We start from the raw sequence: 21,154 nt of genomic DNA, 5'->3' as shown, positions 1-21,154 counted from the left end.
TGACTACACAAGGATGACGACTACATACTAATACGCTTAAACAAAGGACAGCGTTGCTCCTTTTAAAACAGTAGTGTCCAAATTTTCAGAAAGTGGGCCAGGTTTGCTAAGCTGAATACGTGTGAAAGCAGACTATTCAGCCCGGGATTCTTTCAGTCTTAAATGAATTCACCCTTCGTGAATTTCGCGACCTCATAGCTCGCCTTTGTAGCATTTTTATTTTACTCTTAGGGTCTTGTGAAAACCGCTGCTGTGCCATTAAAACATCTTCCAGTTGCTTCACTTTTTCACAGCATTTATTTCATGTTAGCTTTTTGTAGTCAGCATGGTTTTTCTGGCATCGCCTTTTGATATTATATTCTTTGAGAACAGCCACAGTCTCTTGGTAATGTAGGCAGACGCAGTTGCTTCATATTTTGGTGAAACATATTCCAATTTCGACAGTCAACTCACCTTTTTTTATTTATTGATGCAATGTCTGAAATGGGGTGGGTTAAAATTCTCACAGAAAGCCAAGGGCAAGTGGCCAGGGGGCTTCTCCCTTCATCTGGTAATTTGTTTTTTGTTTACACATTTGTTTTATACTGCACACATTACTGGTGGACCACATATTACTCATTTTTTGACAGATCCCGCTGGCCAGTAAAAATTTGATCACGGGCCTTAACTGGCTCCGGGGTCGGACTTTGAACATGACTGTTTTAAAATATTTTTATATTATGGGTGGGCAACTATTTGTAGTTGGGGGCCGCATATGGGGAAACAAACTGATTTAGGGGGCTTTCCTGAAGACCATTTTTTTTCATTTATGAATAAAAATATATGCAGAAATCTAGATGACAAATTTCTTTATGTTTAAAAAAATGTCTCATCAAATTTGTTTTGAAACTAGATTACTAGAAATGGATTAAGTACCTGTTCTTTCTTTCTCTTTTCTTTTTTTCCCTTTCTTTTTTTTTTCTTTCTATTTCTTTTTCTCTTATTTCTCTTTCTATTTTTTTGTCTCTTTCTTTCTCCTTTCTTTTTTCTTTTCTTTTTTTTTTTCTTTCTCTTTCAACTTGTAGTCTGTGAGATTTATTTCTAACACCCCCCACCTAAAAGGAGTTTAACCCCCCCTAACATTGACTGTCCACTAACCGGGGTCTCACAAAACTTAATGGGAAACACTGGTTTTTATTCTTTTGAGTCCCGTATTTTCCGCACTATAAGGCGCACCTAAAAGCCTTTATTTTTTTCAAAAATTGACCATGCGCCTTATAATACAGTGCACCATATATATGGATCAATATTAAGTCGCAGTCTTGCAACTAAGGCAAGCAGCTGGCGACTAGATTTTCCCCCGAAGGCGAAGTCGTCCGCGGTGTACGCTGGGATACATATGTCGGCGTTTCATTTCCCAGCCAATGTGTCAATCATCATTTGAATCGATCACTATTGGCTAAAGTTATTCGGAGGTAAAGGAGGCAGATCCTTTTTATCATTTACAGGCTCGCATAGGCTAAAGGGGCAAAACAAAGCCTGCAATTGGCCGAAAAAGATGAATATGAATAGCAAGTTTGGTTGTCTACGGCATTGATAAAACATGTTTTACTATTCTGTATTTGTAAATATTTTACTCTCCTGGGTTTACTACTCTCACGGATATAAGAGGACCATGGTTGCACATTATTATTGAACGCAACGACTTCGGTGAGCTACTAGCTATATATTTTCCCAGTATCTTGTTTCAGGGTGATAACGATGTTTCTGTGATGGGTCTTTTAAATCAAACTCAATTCCAAGTGTTTATTGTCATATGCACAGTAAAGTTGCGAGCGAAAAAGAAAATAGAAACTAAGGAATGGTTGGCATTTCTTGAATCCCAAGACTTTAACCTTCCGAATAATATTTGGAACGATGCATTTGAGTGACATCGTACAGACACTGTTTCCGTATATGTCTGAGACATGTATTTGCTCCTTTGCAAGCTTTCGGAATGTTAAGGGGGTAATAAGTTTGACTGAACTATCTGACTGTTTTGTCGATGTTCCCATTGTAGCGCCTTATAATCCAGTGCGCCTTATGTATGGAAGATAAAGGACCAAAAACTATTTTTTGGGGGTGCGCCCTGTAACACGGTGCGCCCTATAGTGCGGAAAATACGGTACATATCGCTCTGTGATTTAACTCTGATAATGCAAATTTCATCAATGCCGTCTCAATTCTGACTAACTAAGAGTAGAGTTTGGCGCATGTATAACTCGTACATACTACCAGTCGCCTCAGCGGTTCGGTCCAGTATATAAAAAGTATATAATTTATATATAAAGTACATAAAGCTCAACTACAGTTTACAGTCAATTTGTCACATCAAAAAATCCTTTATGAAAAAGCTCATTAATCAATGTATGTTCAGTGTTAAGATACTTTATCTTGAAAGCCCATCTAACTAAGTTTAAACAGCCAGATACTTCAACCAGCACAGAGCGCAATTTACAAATCATTACCAGCAGTCATGAGTGTTCTTTATAGATGTTAATTGTTTAAGAACATTCTCACTCTTCCAGCTTTCATGCGCGACATGATTGCATAATTGTGTTTAAGTATGCCTTTTTCCCTCTCATCCACTAAATCAGTATTTCTCTTTTTCTCATTAAAAAAATATCTTGTGCTAGTAATTAAAATTGATCAGGCAGTGGATTTGTTTTACTACTTTCTAACTCATTTCTAAAAATAGAATAAATCTAATAATATAAGAAAATAATTAAAAAAACAAAAGTAGAAAAATGATATGCCAGTAAAATATTGTATCTGACTTTGTTCAAGCTTTTTCTAAAAAATAAATAAGGATAAAATAAGCAAAATCATCCACAAGATTTTTATACCTAATTTGATGATCTGTTAGTATAGTTTAAAGTTTCAATATACTTCGATCTTCCTTTTCTAGAAAAATAACAAAAAAAAATTTGCTCACTATAAATATTATATGCCAGTGCAACAAAATATTCTTTACCATGTATTCTAACAATAATTCATCCACAAGGTTTTTATATTATTTAACTATTTTTTGCCACTCTAATTAAACGTCAGCATCAAACAAAAGAGGTTATTAAATAAACTGAACTGCTTAATGAACAGATAATTACCGTAAATTCCGGACTATAAGCCGTTACTTTTTTCCCCATACGTTCAACCCTGCGGCTTATTCAGTTGATGCGGCCAATTTATGTAATTCTTCTCTAACGGCCGCCAGCGGCGCTCGAGTACAAAAGGTAAGATTTAGACCGGTGGAATATATGCGCCGAGGAAGACTGCAACCTCTTGGCTGGTGCATAAATTAAATTAGCGTAAACATACCCTCATCATGCAAAATGCAAACAGAAATGCATATCAAAAAATCCACCATCAACAACGGGTTCCAAAAAGCTCACTCAATGATCTTATGTTGAGGTCACTCCCGGGCCGCGCCACGGAGCGAGTTCGGCGTACGCGGCGTCACCCTAATAAGGATAAGCGGTGCAGATGATGAGATGAGATTTATTTTTTATTTTTATTTTTTTTTTTATTTTTTTTTGGAAGGGTCGTCGCTACTTCGCAGATTTCCCCATTAACCGGGTCTAAAAAACATAATTATTATTATTTTTATTTTTTATTTTTTTATTTTTCCCTCGAAGGTGCACCGCTACTTCGCGGATTTTCACTTATCGCGGGTTGTAAATTGTAATGCACTGCAACCTACTGATCTGGTTAAATGTTACAGGGGAAGAAAATGATTACAGACATGCTTTTTTTTCCTACAAACATAAAACTTGTCTATTTCTCGCAGTACACACTACTCTTTTATTTATAATTGTATACTTGTCATTTTTTGGACCTTCAGTTCCTGAGGGAAGATCTAAACTACCACGACCCTAAGGCAAAGCACAACAGCTTCCATGGGGACGACCAGTTAATCAGTGTGGAGGATCTTTGGAATGCTTGGAAGGGCTCTGAAGGTACGACTTGAAGACGTGATCCTCCTTGTAAACAACTGAACCAAATCAGCTGTATGCTCTTTTTATTTCCTAAGTGTACAACTGGACCGTGGACGAGGTGGTAGAGTGGCTCATCACTTGCGTGGAGCTGCCGCAATATGTGGAGGCTTTCCGTAAGATGAGCTTTAATGGCAGTGCCATGCCAAGGTGAGCCCGATAGCAACACCTTTTCAATATTTACAGGGTTGGTACGGTTGCTTGAAAACCTTGAATTTTAATGCTGTGTTCTAAGATCAGGAAAATGCTTGAATTTTGGGTGAAGTGCTTGAAAATGGTTGAAATTGTTGCCATTACCGTGTTTCTCGGCAGTTTGACTCCATAGACCATGCAATAAATGAAGCAACATTTTTTTTTTTAAAGTACATGAAATTGACTCCGACGCACCTACTCTGGTGCCATGACATTATGGCATTGTCATCTGAAACTGCCATCTACTGTTCGCACCCAAGAGGACAGCTCTATTTAGAAAACCGGCTCTTTCTGCTCCTTAACGGCTCCTCAGATTGTCTTTTTTCAAATGGTATATTATTAATAATAACACAACATTATGCACAGACTTATTTAGTAATTAGTAATTAAATGTTATGCAGGGGATCCCTGAAAACACATGAAATATTAATTCAAATATTTACGGATCTACAAAAAAAATTTAAAACACAAAACGATTTTAGCTTGTTACACACTGAACAGATTTAAAGTCTAACACCACAAAATCCCTAAAAATTTAAAACAAAATAAAAATCAAAAATAACAATTTGGTGCTATAAATAAATGATAACATACAAAAAAAATAACTATTTACAATTCTTTTTAACCCATTTAGACACAGATCCTCTGAAAAACATACAAAATATATAAATTAAAATAAGTAAAACAAAAAGCAAAAGTTCGTCAGTCTCTAAGATTAAAAGATTCAATTCACTCTTGCTTCAAAGCAATCGGTATCATTAAAAGATCGTAGATCATAGCTCAAAATAGCACCAAGTATGTGCGGGCAGCAAAATAGTGAGTTGATTTTAGTCATCAAAGTCAACAACAAAAAAAAAACTTATTTTGATCGGCACTTGATTTCTTCCTTTGAAGCAACATGTACTGGAAAAATTGACAATTTTGTCTTGAAAGTTCTTAAAGTGCTTGAATTTGGCCTTGAAATAAGTGTACATACCCTGTATTTAGCAAAACACTGCAAGAAAAGTATTTGTTTGGATATTTTCCACTTAAGACATAAATGTCCCAAGACCTCTTACAGAGAAGGGGGCTATAGTTTCCGGTCCATTTGCAGCAGAACATTTCCTTCACCATGTTTTTTTTCTTTCTTTTTTCTTTTTTTTGATAATTTGTCCTTTGTCATGCTAATGTTAACACGGCAAACAAAAGGAAAACCTGTATTTGTTAAATATTTTTAATGTTGATGGTCAGGAGAGAAATCTTGGGGATGGATGGTCAATAACAGTATTTCTTTTCCTATCAATATTAATAACGGGTAAAGTCCTATTTCCGATACAAAAACAAATATATTCTTTTCTTTCAAATACATGCTGTTTTTATAAAAGAGAACGCATCCAAAATCGAATTATTTTTATGTGTATCTAGTCAAGTCACATTTATTTGGATAGCCCTTAATCACAAAAATGTCTCAAAGGACTGCGCAGGATTACGATTACATGATCACCTGATCTTAAACCAACATGCTGGCAAGGAAAAACTCCAAACCTCTGAGTGAGGGAAAAAAATAAACCTCGAGAAGGGCCTCTCAAGTGGTAATCCCCTTTACAGGATGACCAGGGTGGAATTTATTTAGCATTGAGTAACGGTACACAAACATAGTTAACATCAATAAAAGAGAACACTAGGTAACATTTTGAAATTTCTGTATTTGGGTTGACGATAACAATAACAATATACAGCCAGGCAAATATCAAGTCATGTTAATTAATAGTCCTTAATAACAAGAATTCTCAAAAGGCTGTACTGGTTAGAGACTATCATTACACTATCCCCTAATCTGAAACCTTCATGAGTGAAAGAAAAATCTAAAAAACCTCAGCATGATGGAACGACTAGATCTTTGCTTTATCAGTTGATCAATCTATTCTTTTGTCAATAATGGCTGTAAAAACGAGCACCAACTATTGCAGAAAGTGTATGTGATTCTGGGTGTGTTTTTGATATGAAAATACATAATTTATAGGTTCCACACATAATACTAGTGCCCAATAGTGAATAGCACACAAGCCTATGCTAGGATACTTTATTGAAGCTTGTTGCATCACGTATATTTGAGTTTGATTTGTCCTCTTGATTTCACTCTAAGAAAGTACTCAAAGCAGTGTTTTGCAACCACTGTGTGTGAGATATTGTCGGGTGTGCAGTTAAAAATCGTCGAAATTTTTTGAGGTCCAGCGCCTGACATCTCAACAGGCAAGGTTTCACATTGAGTAAGTATACCAGGGTTGGCAAACACGTGGCCAATAAGAATGCGACTCTTTGCCTCATCATATTTTCTATATACTGTGGCTCTTTGCCTTGTTTCATGTTTAGTTTTTTTGTGAATTGAGGGTGGACACTTTCCTTGAAATTAACACAAGAACAATACTTGTTGTATTGTAAGGAGAGGACTGTGTTATGGGAAATAATTTTTTTTTAATTGTTTGTGGTTGTGCGTGTCTGTCTGTCATGGCAGGTCAGTGCTTGGTGTGGCTCTTTGACTGTCAGTTAAAAAATTGGGCTCTTTTTGTCAAACTTGTTCCCCAACCCTGAAGTATACATATGAAAGATTATGAAATAAATTTTTTAAATCTTATTCAAGACACTATAAACTCATTTTTCAATTCTTAATCGCAGCTATATTTGCAGTTTAGCAAAATACATGATTCACATTTGTTGTGTTTTTAATGGTACTTGAGAAATTGGAAACTCTGCTTTGAAAGTCCTTAATAAGTACTTAAAATTTACCATGAAAATGGTGAACATAGCTAATTATCGTCTCTTTCTGGTGCCTTGCACACACTATGAAGAGGTTGAGAGGAGGCATGCGGCAGAAAGAAGCACTACAGTACTGTCCTCTGCTTGGAAAAAGCGCACACAATACAAAATCTTACAGCAATGTCCGGATATTTTTTGACATCCCGAAAAAAATGATCATATCTGCCGGAATCCGTAAGTCGAATGTACGTAAAGCGGGAAGCATCTGAACTCAGAGTTGATTGAATATTATAATGTGGCTAAAAGTGACTCATTCTGAGGTTGTTTTTTTTTCTATCGAGGTGATAACTTCGACTGTGTCGTCGAACACAACACAGAACAGGGATCAGAATTTTCCGCGGATCCGCGGATTTCCGCTGTTTTTGAACCCCAAAGGCATTCCGACTTTTTCACTTTTTCTCTTGCGTAGCAAACAAATTCAAAATCCGACTGTCTCACTCTTTCCTTTATTGCTCTGGCGCACCCTGGCGGCCGTTAGAAAAATTGGCCGCATTGTCGCACAAGCTGCAGGGACTGAACTGCATTTGAACTTATCTTGCAGTATTTACAAAAAAATCAGTTATGTGGGCAAATTATTTTAATCTTCTAAAAATGTTACTTAAATGATAAATATAAGCATGGTTTTGGACAAGTAAATTGCCTAAAACCCAGGTTTGGGGGGGAGGCGGTGGCGTTGGGGGGAGGGGGTGCTCCGCCCTGGTTTATTCCTGGACCCCGGCTATTTCAGCTGAAAATGAAAATCTCCATTCTGATCCCTGACAGAAGGTGTCTGCATGTTAATTTTGACTTGTAAATGTTTTCTTTTAGACTTGCTGTGAAGAACACAACTTTGACACACTCCATTCTCAAGATCCTGGACCGCAGCCACGTTCAAAAACTGCAACTCAAATCTTTGGACACGGTGCTGTTTGGAGCACCCCTTAGTAAGCCTATTTTTATTTTATACCCCCTCTAATCTGTACAGTGGGACCTCGGTTATCGCGGTTAATGTGGACAAAAACCACCTGCGAAAAGTGAAAATCTGCGAAGTAGCGACGCCCCTCCAAAAAAAACAAAAAACCTTTGCATTACACCCCCCCTGTATACAGTATAATACAGTACTCCATATGGAATACGGTTAGAGAGATAGATTCTTGTTAAACAATCAAACAATAAAATAAAATTTGACTTACCTCTTACAATAAGTTCTTTTAACCCTGGATTAGGTTTGCATCCAGGTTGATTTTCTTCGCCCTACAATCGTGGATCCAAATAACCAGTGCATTTTCCATTCGCACCATGGTCTTATTCTGGGTGTTTACAACCATTTTGGCATCTATCGTGAAAGATATTGCAGCAGTTTTGCGGATGTTCTTCTCTTTCTTCTTTATCTATCCAACAGTGGATTTGTTAAGGCTATATTGTCATGCTATGCAAGTGTAGCTATTTCCTGCTTTCAATTTGTCCAATAAACTCACTTTTTCGGTAATTGTTAGCATCTTTCGCTCTTTCTTCGGTTCACAAGCTGCACCAAGGGATAAAGAGCGTTTAGGAGCCATCACGAGGACTTCACAAAACTTAAAAAAACACCGTAAGACAAAGGCTACAGTAATGGCGAGAAGCATACTGAATTGTGCTGTACAGTATATGTACGAGATAAGCGTGGCCTACTTTAGTGAATGGGCCAATGCAGAGTCGAGTATTTAGCGAGTGCAGGCCAATGAGCTTGCGTTTATGGCTGTGACGCTGAGCGTATCCGTGCATTTTTGTGTTTTAAAATTTTGTAAAATTATGCAATTACGAATTCTAATTGAATATTTTGTTTTCAAATTTTGTAAAATAATGTAATTTCTAATTTGAATGTAATATTTTTCATTATTATTATTATTATTTTTTAATTGATATTATTGTTATTATTATTATTATTTTTTAACTACTATTATTTTTTAGGCCCGCGAAGCTCTGAACGTCGAACCGCGAAGTAGCGAGGTCCCACTGTATATCATTATGTCCAGGGTTCAACAGGTGCCTAATATTCTTGAATGCCTGAATTTTCTAGGTTTTTTAGGTCAGGAAAATGCTTGAAATTGTTGCTATTGCTGTTTCGTAGCAGTCTTGGCATTATGGACCACACAATAAATGTAGGGAAATGTTAGAGCATGAAGATGATGCAGACACGCCTGCTCTGGTGGCTTTTCATTTTGGCATTGTCATGTTACGTGTCACCGCCCCTTACTGGTTGCTCTCAAGAGGACAGCTCTGTTTCGAAAACCAGCTCGTTTGGCTCGGCTCCCAAGAGGCTCCTCTGATTTTTTTATTTATTTATTGATATATTAATAATGATACTGGAAAGTTGGCACCAAAACTAATGAAATATCTAAAATATTCATAAATCAACAAAAAAAAGTAAAGCGCAAAACAATTTTAGCTTTTCACACACTAAACGGATTTAAAGTCAAACAATAACACAAAATCCCTGAACATGCAAAATAATAAAATATAATTTAAAAATATTAACTCTTCAGTGCTTTAAATAAATAATAGAAAAAAATTAACTATTCACAATTAATTGAGGCTTATTTTGACCGTCATTTTCGTCCTAAATAATTGTTTCATAACAAGGTGCAAGCAAAGTTATATTGTAAAAATGTCACAATACTGCAAACGAGGATACAAACATATTTACCTTCCGTGTAAACAGCGCTGGGTAGAGGAGTATCTGGATCTTTAAATTTAGTTAGATGGGCTTTCAAGATGAAGTATCTGAACACTGAACTTACATTGATTAATGAGCTTTTTTATACAGGATTTTTTGATATGACACCTTGACTGTAAACTGCAGTTGAGCTTTATATACTTCGTATATAAAGTATACACCTTTCATATACTGGACCGAACCGCTTAGGCGACTGGTTGTATGTACGGGTTGGACATGCACCAAACTCTACTCTCAGCTAGTCAGAATTGGTACGCCATTGATGAAATTGGCATTATCAGAGTTTTATCTCCAAGCCATATGTACTCATTAAAAGAGCCATATCTTTCTCTAGAGCCATACGTTCTTGTGCTATAGGATAATTAAAAAGGACCATATCAAAATTTGTGGAATCAATAACGTTTAACAGCTTTGTTTTCCCTTATCGCACATCTTTATACCGTAGATTCCGGACTATAAGCTGCTACTTTTTTCCCAAACTTTCAACCCTGCGGCTTATTCAGTGATGCGGCCAATTTATGTAATTTTTCTAACGGCCGCCAGCTGCGCTCGAGTACAAAAGGTAAGATTTAGACTGGTGGAATATATGCGCCGAGGAAGACTGGAACTTCTTGGCGTGTGCATAAATTAAATTAGCCTAAACATACCCTCATCATGCAAAATGCAAAAAGAAAGGCACATGACGCAGCTTTCAAGCTAAAACCAATTGAGCAGTCCGGACGGTTTACTGTGATTTTTACAAGTACGGTATGTTTTTTTTTTTTTTTTACCAGACCTGTTTACTGTGTTGCTAGCATGTTGCTAGCATGTTTTGGAGTAAGGGAGCGTGGGACGACGTCTTGTAAATGTTTTCTTTTAGACTAGCTGTGAAGAACACCACTTTGACACACTCCATTCTCAAGTTCCTGGACCGCAGCCACGTTCAAAAACTGCAACTCAAATCTTTGGACACGGTGCTGTTTGGAGCACCCCTTAGTAAGGCTATTTTTATTTTATTCCCCCTCGGAAAGTTTCTTTCCGACACTAAAGAAGACGACTTTGATGGCTTCAGTTCTAAGGAGTACGATGAGGACGGTTTACCGTGATTTTTACAAGTACGTGTTTTTTGTTTTTTTTGTTTTTTTTTACCAGACCCGTTTACTGTGTTGCGAGCATGTTGCTAGCGTGTTGCTACCATTAACTGCTCTGTAACAGGCACCGTTTGGGATGAAAGTTATATTATTATTATTAAAGCTTTGAAAACTCTCTGGGTGTACCGTCTTTCTTTGTAAATATGTGTAACCCATGTATAATATGTATTTGCAACTGTATTTATTTGTATTTATTTTAGACACTTGTTCTGATGTTTCGCATGGGCGAATGAAAAGGAGGGGCGGATCAAACGGGGGGGTGACGCAAAGTGGGCTAAATGTGAGGAACAGACAGACCTGTTTGTGGATGCGGCAGGCAATAGTGGATATATATTTTTCCCACCCTTACCTTTTGAAATATACACTTTTTTCCTTGGATTACTTTCAACGGGACCTGGACTCTGCAGATCTGCATCAAACCTTAAGTACCTGTATCATTTTCCGTTCATTTTGCCGGCTGTGATTTTTGGACTGTGTACCTTAATGAAGGACATTAAGTTTCAAACGCGGGACTTAAAGTCGGGTTTGGGTTCGCATGCGGCTTATATACAGGTGCGGCTTGTGTAAGTACAAAATCGGTTTTCCTCTTAAAATGTGGTGGGTGCGGCTTATAATCCGGTGCGCTCTATAGTCCGGAATTTACGGTATATTTTACCAAAACATTTAATCCTGGAACCTGTTTAACATGTTATCTGCTGCATCGAATAAATTCGAGATGCTTCCGTGATAAGTCAGAAAATCAAGGCTGGGCTCGTAGTGCTTTTATGAGACTAGATAATCCAACCTCATGAGCAGCACTAGCTGGCCTACTTAGATGTTTGGATGGTGCGTGCAGCATAGAAGGCAAATCTGCATGAGGCAGATTGGTCCATTGGTCTGCCTCTGACAGCCTCTTGAAAACGTTCTGGTAAAGTCCCGGCAGCATTTTGAGACACTAACACAATGAAGCGCGCCTTACCCGGGCAACGTTGCGCAATTCCCAAGCATTTCAAACGTGTCTGCCAATCAGTGATTTCAAAACTGCAGATGTCGAGCTTGTTCACACAAGTCAGCCAGGTGTATCGCAAAGGCACCAATTACTTGTTTCGATGTTGTATATATTTGTATACAAGCTGTTTATAGACTGTAGCTGAATGGCTAACATGAGTGGTTAGAGAAGGAATCGGTGGAAATAAAGAGTGGAAGATGCCTTAATTACTGGACTCTGACTTGCAGCTGTGTTAACAGAGTGACACTGACGGACAAAACAAGTTTTAGTCACTCGGCAGCTAATTACTAACAACAGAAGCTTAGCCTGCAGCCAAATAGAAGGAAACATTGGGAAAAAATACATGGAAGATGCCTGAATCACAAGGCTCACCGATGTTTGCTTTGAATGACTAGCTGTGGAAAAAGGAGCAGAGGTGTGAGGCTAACAATAACAATAGTAACTAGTAGCTGACTCGAGTGGCAAGAGAAGGAAACAGTGGGGGGAATGAATCATGTCACTTGGCACCACCAATTTCTTCTTTTTTTTCTTTCTTTTTCTATGTCTTTATTTAACTTTTTCTTTCTTTCTCTTTCCCTCTCCCTTTCTCCCATTCCTGCTTACTTGAGCTCTCTATCATGCTTTCTTTCTGTTGTTCTCCTTTTCTCTTTTCTTTCCTCTATCATTCTGTCTCCCTTGTTTTCTCTTTTTATCTCTTTCTTGCTTTTTATCCCTCTTTCCCACCCTCTTTTCACTGTCTTCTGTGTTCTGTCTCTTTTTGTTTATCTCTTTCCTTCTCCATCTTTGTTTTTCTCTATCTGGATTTATCTTGTGAAGTCTCAATCAGGCCACAACCTGAGCGGGGGCCTTACCCACGTTTTTGGATTCTATTAGTGCTAGTTTGAATATTTTATCGCCTGTGCCTGCAAGCTGCTCAAGAGGAATTTGTCTATTTTCTGACATTTTCTTCAGAAGCTGGTACTAAGAGTTACATTTACTCAGTTACATTTTCCTCAAAATGCCGTGACCAGGCACCGGGAAAAAAACCCCATCTTGTTACACAACGTAAAGTAAAAACGTGGTACGGTGGGGTAGCTGTTCTACTATATTTTACTGTAAAGAGAGTTTTTTAATCCACAATGTTCTGCAATTGGTAGCTAAACATTTGACAAACTTTTTGTGGTATAGTGGGTAGAGTGCACCAAAAAACATCTTAGTCCAAATCGTAAAGAGAAAACCTAGTAAGGTGGCGTCTCTGTATTCCGGGGTTCTGCTATATTTTATATTAATTATTATTTTTATATTTATATTTAAACTGTTTTTAAATCCAATATGTCTTCCACTCAGGGGCTTATTAATTTTTAGCTATACATTTGACTTATTTGTTGTTGATGTGGTATAGTGTGTAAAATGCCGTAACTAGGCACCGAAAAACCTTATTCCACACCGTAAGATGGGGAATCCCGGGTTTCTACTGTATTTTACTGTAAAAATTATTTCTAAATTTAAGATGTTGTCTACTTGGGGGCTGAGTAATTTGTGGTTAAAAATTTGAAGAATTTGTTTTTGATGTGGCACAGTAGGTAAAATGCCGTAAACAAGATAAAAAAACATCTTATTCTACACCGTAAAGTGACAACTTGGTAAGGTAACATTTTTTGAGCCAAGGCACATTTTTTTCCCTGAAAAAATCCTGCAGACCATCATTAGCTTAAAATGGAAAAAAAAACCTTTTGTCTTAACATTGAAAAATGACGTTTTATCATAACGCCTTGAATAGGAATAAAAGCAACACAAAGAATAAATTTTTTTGTAATCTTTCATATTTATACTCACTCAGTGTGAAACTTGGGGCTGTTTGAATGCCAGGAGCTAGACCGCACGGACGCACAAGTGGGATAATTTCCCGCTTCACAGTGGTTAAAAACATTGCTATAGATCAGTTAACAAACAGGGGGCCAGATCAGGCCATCCAAGGGTTTTTATCCGGCCCACAAGACAACACAGAGAAGCGTAAGAGAAAAATAAGTCACCCAAGCCTGGCACCACTCGCCAATCAACTATTTTTCTTTTTCTTTATAATTTTATTTTTTTTTTTGCTTTTTTTTTTTTGCTTTTTTTTGCTTTCTCTTTTTCTCCCTTTCACTATCTCTTTCTCTATGTATTTAATTTCTTGTTCTCTTCTTTCTATCTATGTATCTCGCTCTCTCTGACTCACTTTCTTTTTAACTTTCTTCCTTACTCTCTCCCACTTCTTTCTTTTTCTCTCTCACTTTTTTCTTTCTTTTCACTTTCTTACTCTTTTTCACTCCCTTTTCATGCTCACTCTTATTTTCTTTCTAGGCCCTTTTCTCTAATTCTGTTGATCTTTCTTTTTCACGTTTTTTTTCTCTGTATTTCTTTTTTCTATCTGTCTCCTTGTCTTTTATCTCCCTTTCCCTCTTATCTCTGTTCTCTTTTTCCCTTACTCTTCATCCCTTTCCTGTCTTTCTTAGCCTCTCTCTGTGTCTCTGTCTCTCTCTCCATCTGTCTCTCTCTCTGTCGGTCTGTCTCTTTCTCTCTCTGTCTCTGTCTCTCTTCTTTTCTCCCTCTATCTTTTTCTTTTAAACCTACTTGTGAGGTTTTTTTTGTCTAGCATGTGCCCCCCAGCCAAAGAGTTTGACATCCCCTGCTTTTGATAAACTCTCATGGTTGCTAAGTCCAAATTTTTGAAATAAAACACTACTTTCTCTTTTTAGTGAAACGGCATAACCATCTGAAGGACTTCATGCTGGTGGTGTCCATTGTGATCGGCATGGGAGGTTGCTGGTTTGCCTACATCCAGAACCGGTACTCCAAAGATCACATGAAGAAGATGATGAAGGACTTGGAGGGGCTGCACAGGGCTGAACAGAGTTTGCATGATCTGCAACAAAAGTGAGTCTTTTTCTTGTCTTTGATCCACAAAATCATCATGTAAAACTTTTATGCAGTGTCCCTTGAATATCTCACCAGTTGTCTCTTGATAACATGAGGGGTCGAGACGACTGTCTAGAGCAGTGGTGGGTAAAAGACGGCCCGGCAGGCTTTTTTTATCCGGCCCACCCAATTAACATGTTAAAAATATAATGACAATATAAATAATATGATATAAAGTATGTTGTGGTAAATAGACTTGCATACTAGTAAAATATATTTTTTGGGTGCAAACTTTTCCCTATCGTGTGTTTATGACAAATACTACAGAAATACTACAAAAATACGACAAAATGTAATATCAATTTTAGTGCATAAAAATACAGTGTGCCTTATATATGGATCAATATTAAGTCGCAAAGTCTTGCAACTAAGGCAAGCAGCCGCCGGCTGAATTTTCCCCCGAAGGCGAAGTAGTCCGCGGTGTATGCTGGGATTTATATACCGGCGTTTCATTTCCTAACCATGTGTCAATCATCATTTGAATCAGTCACTATTGGCTAAAGTTATTCGGAGGCAAAGGGGGCGGATCCTTTTTATCATTTACAGGCTCGCATAGGGTAAAGGGGCGAAAAAAAGCCTGCAATTGGCTGAAAAAGATGCATGTGACTCACACGTTGGGTTGCACCACGGCATAGAGAAAACATTTTTTACTTACTGTATTATTAAATATTTTACTCTCCTGGATTTACTACACTCACGATTGTAAGAAGACCATGGTTATGTATCATTATTGAACGTGATGGCTGCAAGAGAACTTAGGTGAGCTATGCAGCTTTATATTGTTTTAGAACGATCTTGATGTTTCTGTGATAAGTCTATTTTTAAACTAAATTCAATTCAAAGTTTTTACTGTCATATGCACAGTAAAGAACCCCGTTTCCCTGCACAATAAAATTCTTACTTTGCTGTCCACACAGTTGCCAGCAAAAAATAAAAAGGAAACTCAGAAATGTTTGACTTTAACCTTCCGAATGATATTTGGAACGATGCATTTGAGTTATTGGTGACATCGTACAGACACCGTTTCCGTACATGTCTGAGACACGTATTTGCTTCTTTGCAAGCTTTCGGAATGTTAAGGGCGTAATTAGTTTGACTGTACTATCTGACTGTTTTGTCGACGTTCCCAGTATCGCATTTTTACCTTTCATTCAAACTCCCTCCATGTCGGACTGCTGGTTATTTTGTGTCCCTCTTTCAAAGTTTTCTCCCAGTCGTGGTCTTTTATCACTACATTAGCTTCTTGTTCCCATTTTTCCTTAACCAACATCTCATCATTACTGAGATCCATTTGTAGATTTTGAGATAACCCCCCTTTATTAATTGTCCTTTTTAGTATGTAATCAATAATTCCTCAACTTTAGTCGGCTCCTTACATATTTTCTCCCATTCACCATTTCTGGAGGTAATGCCTGAGTTGCAAATATTTGTAAAAATCATTTCTAGATGGGTCAAATTTTTGTTGAAGTTGTTCAAAAATCTGGGTTTTTTGTTATATTTGTAGCCCTATTATAACTGACCTTGATATATATTTTTTTGTATCGTTGACCATGTTTTAAAAATTCTCTTAATTCATTCATTCTGGAGTTTTAACTTCTTCCACATGACTACTGATATGAATGGTAACGATTCCACAGGCACATTTGGACAAGACCGCTGCTCCATATCCACCCATATTGTATCTTTGTCTCTAGTAATCCAATGAATTAGAGCTTTAATTTGAGCTGCCCAATAATAATATCTAATATTGGGTAGGTTCAGGCCCCCTTTTTCTTTGGAAGCTTAAAGTGTTTTGTATTTGATTCTCGGTTTCTTATTTTTCCAAAGAAATTTTGATATCAATCTATTTAACACTTTAAATGTGGATGCCGGGATCAGCATAGGAAGAGATTGAAACAGAAATAATAGTCATATGTATGGTAATAAGTTCATTCTTATTGTTTCTACCCTCCCGATAAAGCTTAAGGGCAAATTTTCCCATCTTTCCAAATCCTTTATTATTTATTTCATCAACTTTCCATAATTTGCATCAAACAGCAGTGTGTGATGTGATGTAATGGTCACCCCCAAATATTTGAAACCCTTTATTTGAAATCAAATCTATCTATAACCTTTGTTGGACGTTTTCCTGATATCATCATTGCTACTGATTTGCTCTCATTATTTAAATACCCAGCTACTTCTCCATATATTTTAAGGTTCTCCAGCAGTGGTGGTATCGATAAAGAGGGTTCCTTCAGTATTACCAACAAATCGTCTGCAAACACTGATATTTTATGGTCCTCTCCCTACTCATGTAATATTCCCCTTATGTGCTCATTTTGTCTTATCGATTCCACGAGTGGTTCTATGCTTACTGCAAACAAGAGTGGACTTAAACAGTCCCCTTGCCGGACTCCTCTTTTAAGCTCAAAGAAGTCTGAACAGTGACCATTGACTCTAAGCCTAGATTTTGGATTTTTATAGAATATTTTCACCCACTCTAAATTTTTTTGAGGGAAGCCAAAAGCTATAAGTGTTTGATGTAAAAAGCTCCATTTCACTCTATCAAAAGCTTTTTGGGCATCCAAGCTCAGTAACTTGGAGGTTTAGTCTTTATATTTTGTGCTCGAAATTATGTTTATTATTCTCCTAATATTGTTTGCACCCTGAACAAACCCTGTTTGATCTGCTTTAATCCGCTATAAATTTCTTCATTATTTTTGCCATTAAGCTTGTAAGAATTTTTAAATTGTTACAAAGTAAACGAACTGGTCTATAGCTTTCACACAGCATTAGATCTTTTCCTTCTTTATGCAGGACTGTTATGATGGCTTCTGACCACGATTTGGGGGGATCTCCTTTTGTTAGCGCATTGTTAAATACTTTATGTAGTACTGGTGTTAATTCTTCCTTAATGCTTTTGTAGAACACCCCTGGGAATCCATCCGTTCTTGGTTATTTATTTATTTTTACGTTTTTTTTATTGTATCCAGTATTTCCTGTTTAATAATCTGCAAACGCTTCTGCAATATCTTTGGGTTTTGCTAAACATTGTTTAGAAATAGGATGTTTTATCCGTGAAATAATTCTATCTGTTTTGGCTGTTCTAAGTTTGAAGGCTAGTAACCGACTTGCTCTATTGCCCATTTCATAATAACTCTGATTCATAAAACGCAAAGCCCCTTCTGCCTTATTTGTTAAAAGTTCATCTAATTTGCCTTTTGTTGTCTTTAATACCTGCAATCTGGATTCATTTGCCATTCTTTTCTGTTCTGCTTCCAGTTCCTTAATCTTATCCTCCAATTCTTTTTGATTACTTAATCGGGCTCGTTTCAGTCGAGAAGATATTTCAATTATTTTCCCCCTTATTACAGCTTCCCCCTTATGAAAAAATGACCCCTTTTCTTCAATTGGTGCATAAACATTCATTATAGATATTTCCATGCCAGCCATTGACCCTATAATCATTATGTATTGGCCCAGATTGTCCTTCACTTCTTTTTCAACTTTAAATGCTACACCTTTTCCAAATAAAATTGCTACTCCTTTTCTCTTACCATAAGAGGCGTAAAACACCTGGTTAACCCATTCTCCTTTAGACTTTTATGTTAAGCCCCAGTATCTATATATATATATATATATATATATATATATATCTATACAGGGGTCGGCAACACAATCTAGAGGTGTCGCGTAGTGATGACGTCACGTCGCGCTGTCCCGGCGCCGAACGAAGGCGACGTGACGTCGAGCTCTCATAATTTTCTTCATTTTATCGCTTTTTTTTATCCCTACAACCTACTCTATCATGCAATATTATAGAGAGGAACTACTGTTACTACTCCCTGTGGATATTACACCTTTTAACCCCCCACTTTTATCGGATATTGACAATTTTAATGCTGAAATTAGGAACGAGAGTCGTCTGGTTCGAACCCATTAACGGGGAAGAAGAGGTGGATTATTGGTGAAAGCCAGAAGAAGAAATGGACGTACTCCATTCCTAGTATAGTGCTTGCTATTGTTCAGACGCTTTATAACAAAACTGATGAGTTGTTTATGAGGATACATATCCAGAAAGATTTCCGTGATTGTAACGTTCTTTGTTTTTCTGAAACTTGGCTAAAACCATCACATCCTGACTCTTTAGTCCAAAACCATGGTTCAACACGTCCATCCGGAAATTGATCATTGCCAAGGATGCCGCCTATAGACACAAGGACTCGGACCCCGACGCTTACTGGCAAGCGAAATCAGCGTTGACAAAGAGTGTTTAGGCCGCCAAATGTTCATTCCGCGATAGGGTAGAGGTACAATTTGACACTCAGAACTCCAGAGCTCTATGGTCAAACTTTAAGCTCATAACTCAGCACAAAGGACCCAAAGAAGACTATTGGTAATGTGGACGCTACTCTACCCGATCCTCTCAATGACTTTTATGCCCGATTTGACAAGGACAATAGTAGTACTCCAGTGCCAGCCCCGGTGACCGAGGACGACAATCCTTTGATTATCAGTGAAGAGGAGGTAAGACGTGATTTCGGGAGTTTGAAAGAGAGGAAATCACCAAGCCCTGATAAACTCTCACCCCGCCTTCTCAAAGAGTGTGCTTCTCAACTTGCCCCTGTCTTTACTGGTATTTTCAATTGGTCTTTGAGTTCTGCTACTGTATCCTCGTGTTGGAAGCGCGCTACACTTGTACCGGTCCCGAAGAAGAACAATGTCTCATGTTTAGACCGATTGCACTCACGTCCGTGATCATGAAAACTTTCGAGAAGATCGTATTGAAATTCATGAAGTCCTTTCGACCATCAAATCTAGATCTGTACCAATTCGCGTATTGTGCTAATAGAAGTGTAGATGATGGCATTTCAATTTGTATTCATGAGATTCTAAGTCATCTTTAGATTCAGATTCAGATTCAGATCTACTTTATTGTCATTCTAGTACACGTGTGTACAGAACGAAATGTCGATGCATCTGACCCCCACAGTTTCCTTGAATGTACAGATATAAATAAAGTTGTATTGTATTTTGGCTACGTATAGTATTTTACCATAGTGCCGATAGTGCAAGAAGAGTAGCTAACCAGATGTGCAAAATGGGCAGTCAGGTTAACAAGTCTGGTACACAGTAACATTAACACTGTAACAATAATGCTGTAATTACAATAGTGCAGAGAGCAATGTGCAAGGAGTGGCAAGCTATAAAAAACTGCCAGTAGTGCAAAAAGTCAGATTAGCAGCCGTTTAGATTTAAGTTAACTATATGTTAGATTGACCATTTAACAGTCTAATGGCCAGGGGGACTAGACTATTGCGGAGCCTGGTGGTCCTGCACCGCACACTGCAGTACCTCTTCCCAGAGGCTAGCAGAGTGAACAGTCCATGATGGGGGTGAGAGGGGTCCCCGGTAATGTTCTTAGCATGGGATAGGCAGCGCTTCTGGCCAATGTCCTGAATGGAGGGAAGTGTAGTCCCGATGATTTTCTCTGCTGTCCTCGTTACCCTCCTCACACTACCCCAGTCGGTAGCGCTGCAGCCTCCACACCACACAGAGATACAGCTGGTCAGGATACTCTCTATGGTGCCCCTGTAGAATGTGATGAGGGAGGGTGGGGGCAGGTGGGCTCTCCTCATCCTCCGCAGGAAGTACAGGCGCTGCTGTGCCCTCTTAACCAGTGATGCAGTGTTCACGGACCAGGTGAGTTTGTTTGTAATGTGCACCCCTAGGAACTTGATACTGCTGACAACCTCCACAGCCTTGTTGTTGATGCAAAGTGGGGCATGGTTGGGCTGGTTTTTCCTAAAGTCGACAATGATCTCTTTAGTTTTGTCAACAAGGACCAGGCTGTTGTCCCTGCACCAGCCCACCAACTGCTCCTCCTTGAACATAGGAATTCATACGTTAGGGTTTTATTCATAGATTTTAGTTCGGCTTTCAACACTATCATTCCTTCTAAACTGCATTTTAAACTTCTTCATGACCTCAATTTTCCCGTTTCACTATCAAATTGGATTTTAGATTTCCTTTTCAATAGAGAACAGTCCGTTCGCATTGGTGAGAAAGATTCCTGTTCTTTTGTCCTCAACACTGGTACGCCTCAGGCCTGTCCATTGTCTCCAACTTTGTTTTCCCTATTCACACATGATTGTCAACCCAATTCTGACCATTCACTACTCGCTAAATATGCAGACGACACCACGGTTACTGGCTTTATTTCAAATGGAGACGAAACTGAATACCGAGCAGAAATTGATTGACTTTCCATCTGGTGTCATGAGAGTAAACTGTTATTGAATGTAGGTAAAACTAAGGAGATGATAATAGGTTTCCGTACTAAGCCTCCCCCGCATGTGCCACTGTCAATTAATGGTAGTGAGGTGGAACTGGTCCATTCATTCAAGTTTCTGGGTTATTACTT

At 38.0% G+C, this 21,154-nt stretch overlaps 1 protein-coding gene across 2 annotated transcripts in view; it reads left to right on the top strand.

Moving 5' to 3' along the window:
* Positions 1 to 21,154, top strand: part of stim1a (stromal interaction molecule 1a) — a 90,253-nt gene that overhangs the window by 23,797 nt on the left and 45,302 nt on the right. For both annotated transcript variants that reach the window (XM_088345503.1, XM_088345502.1), the window contains exons 4-7: positions 3,860 to 3,974; positions 4,049 to 4,160; positions 7,806 to 7,921; positions 14,529 to 14,706. In XM_088345503.1, the coding sequence (XP_088201629.1) occupies positions 3,860 to 3,974; positions 4,049 to 4,160; positions 7,806 to 7,921; positions 14,529 to 14,706 (521 nt within the window). The remainder of the gene's footprint in view (positions 1 to 3,859; positions 3,975 to 4,048; positions 4,161 to 7,805; positions 7,922 to 14,528; positions 14,707 to 21,154) is intronic.

Source organism: Urocampus carinirostris, chromosome 10 (assembly GCF_059441175.1).
Source record: "Urocampus carinirostris isolate Australia breed hairy pipefish chromosome 10, RoL_Ucar_1.0, whole genome shotgun sequence".
Taxonomy (NCBI): Eukaryota; Metazoa; Chordata; class Actinopteri; order Syngnathiformes; family Syngnathidae; genus Urocampus; species Urocampus carinirostris.
The sequence above is the reverse complement of the archived record's forward strand: the minus strand, read 5'-3'. Positions and strand labels throughout refer to the sequence as shown.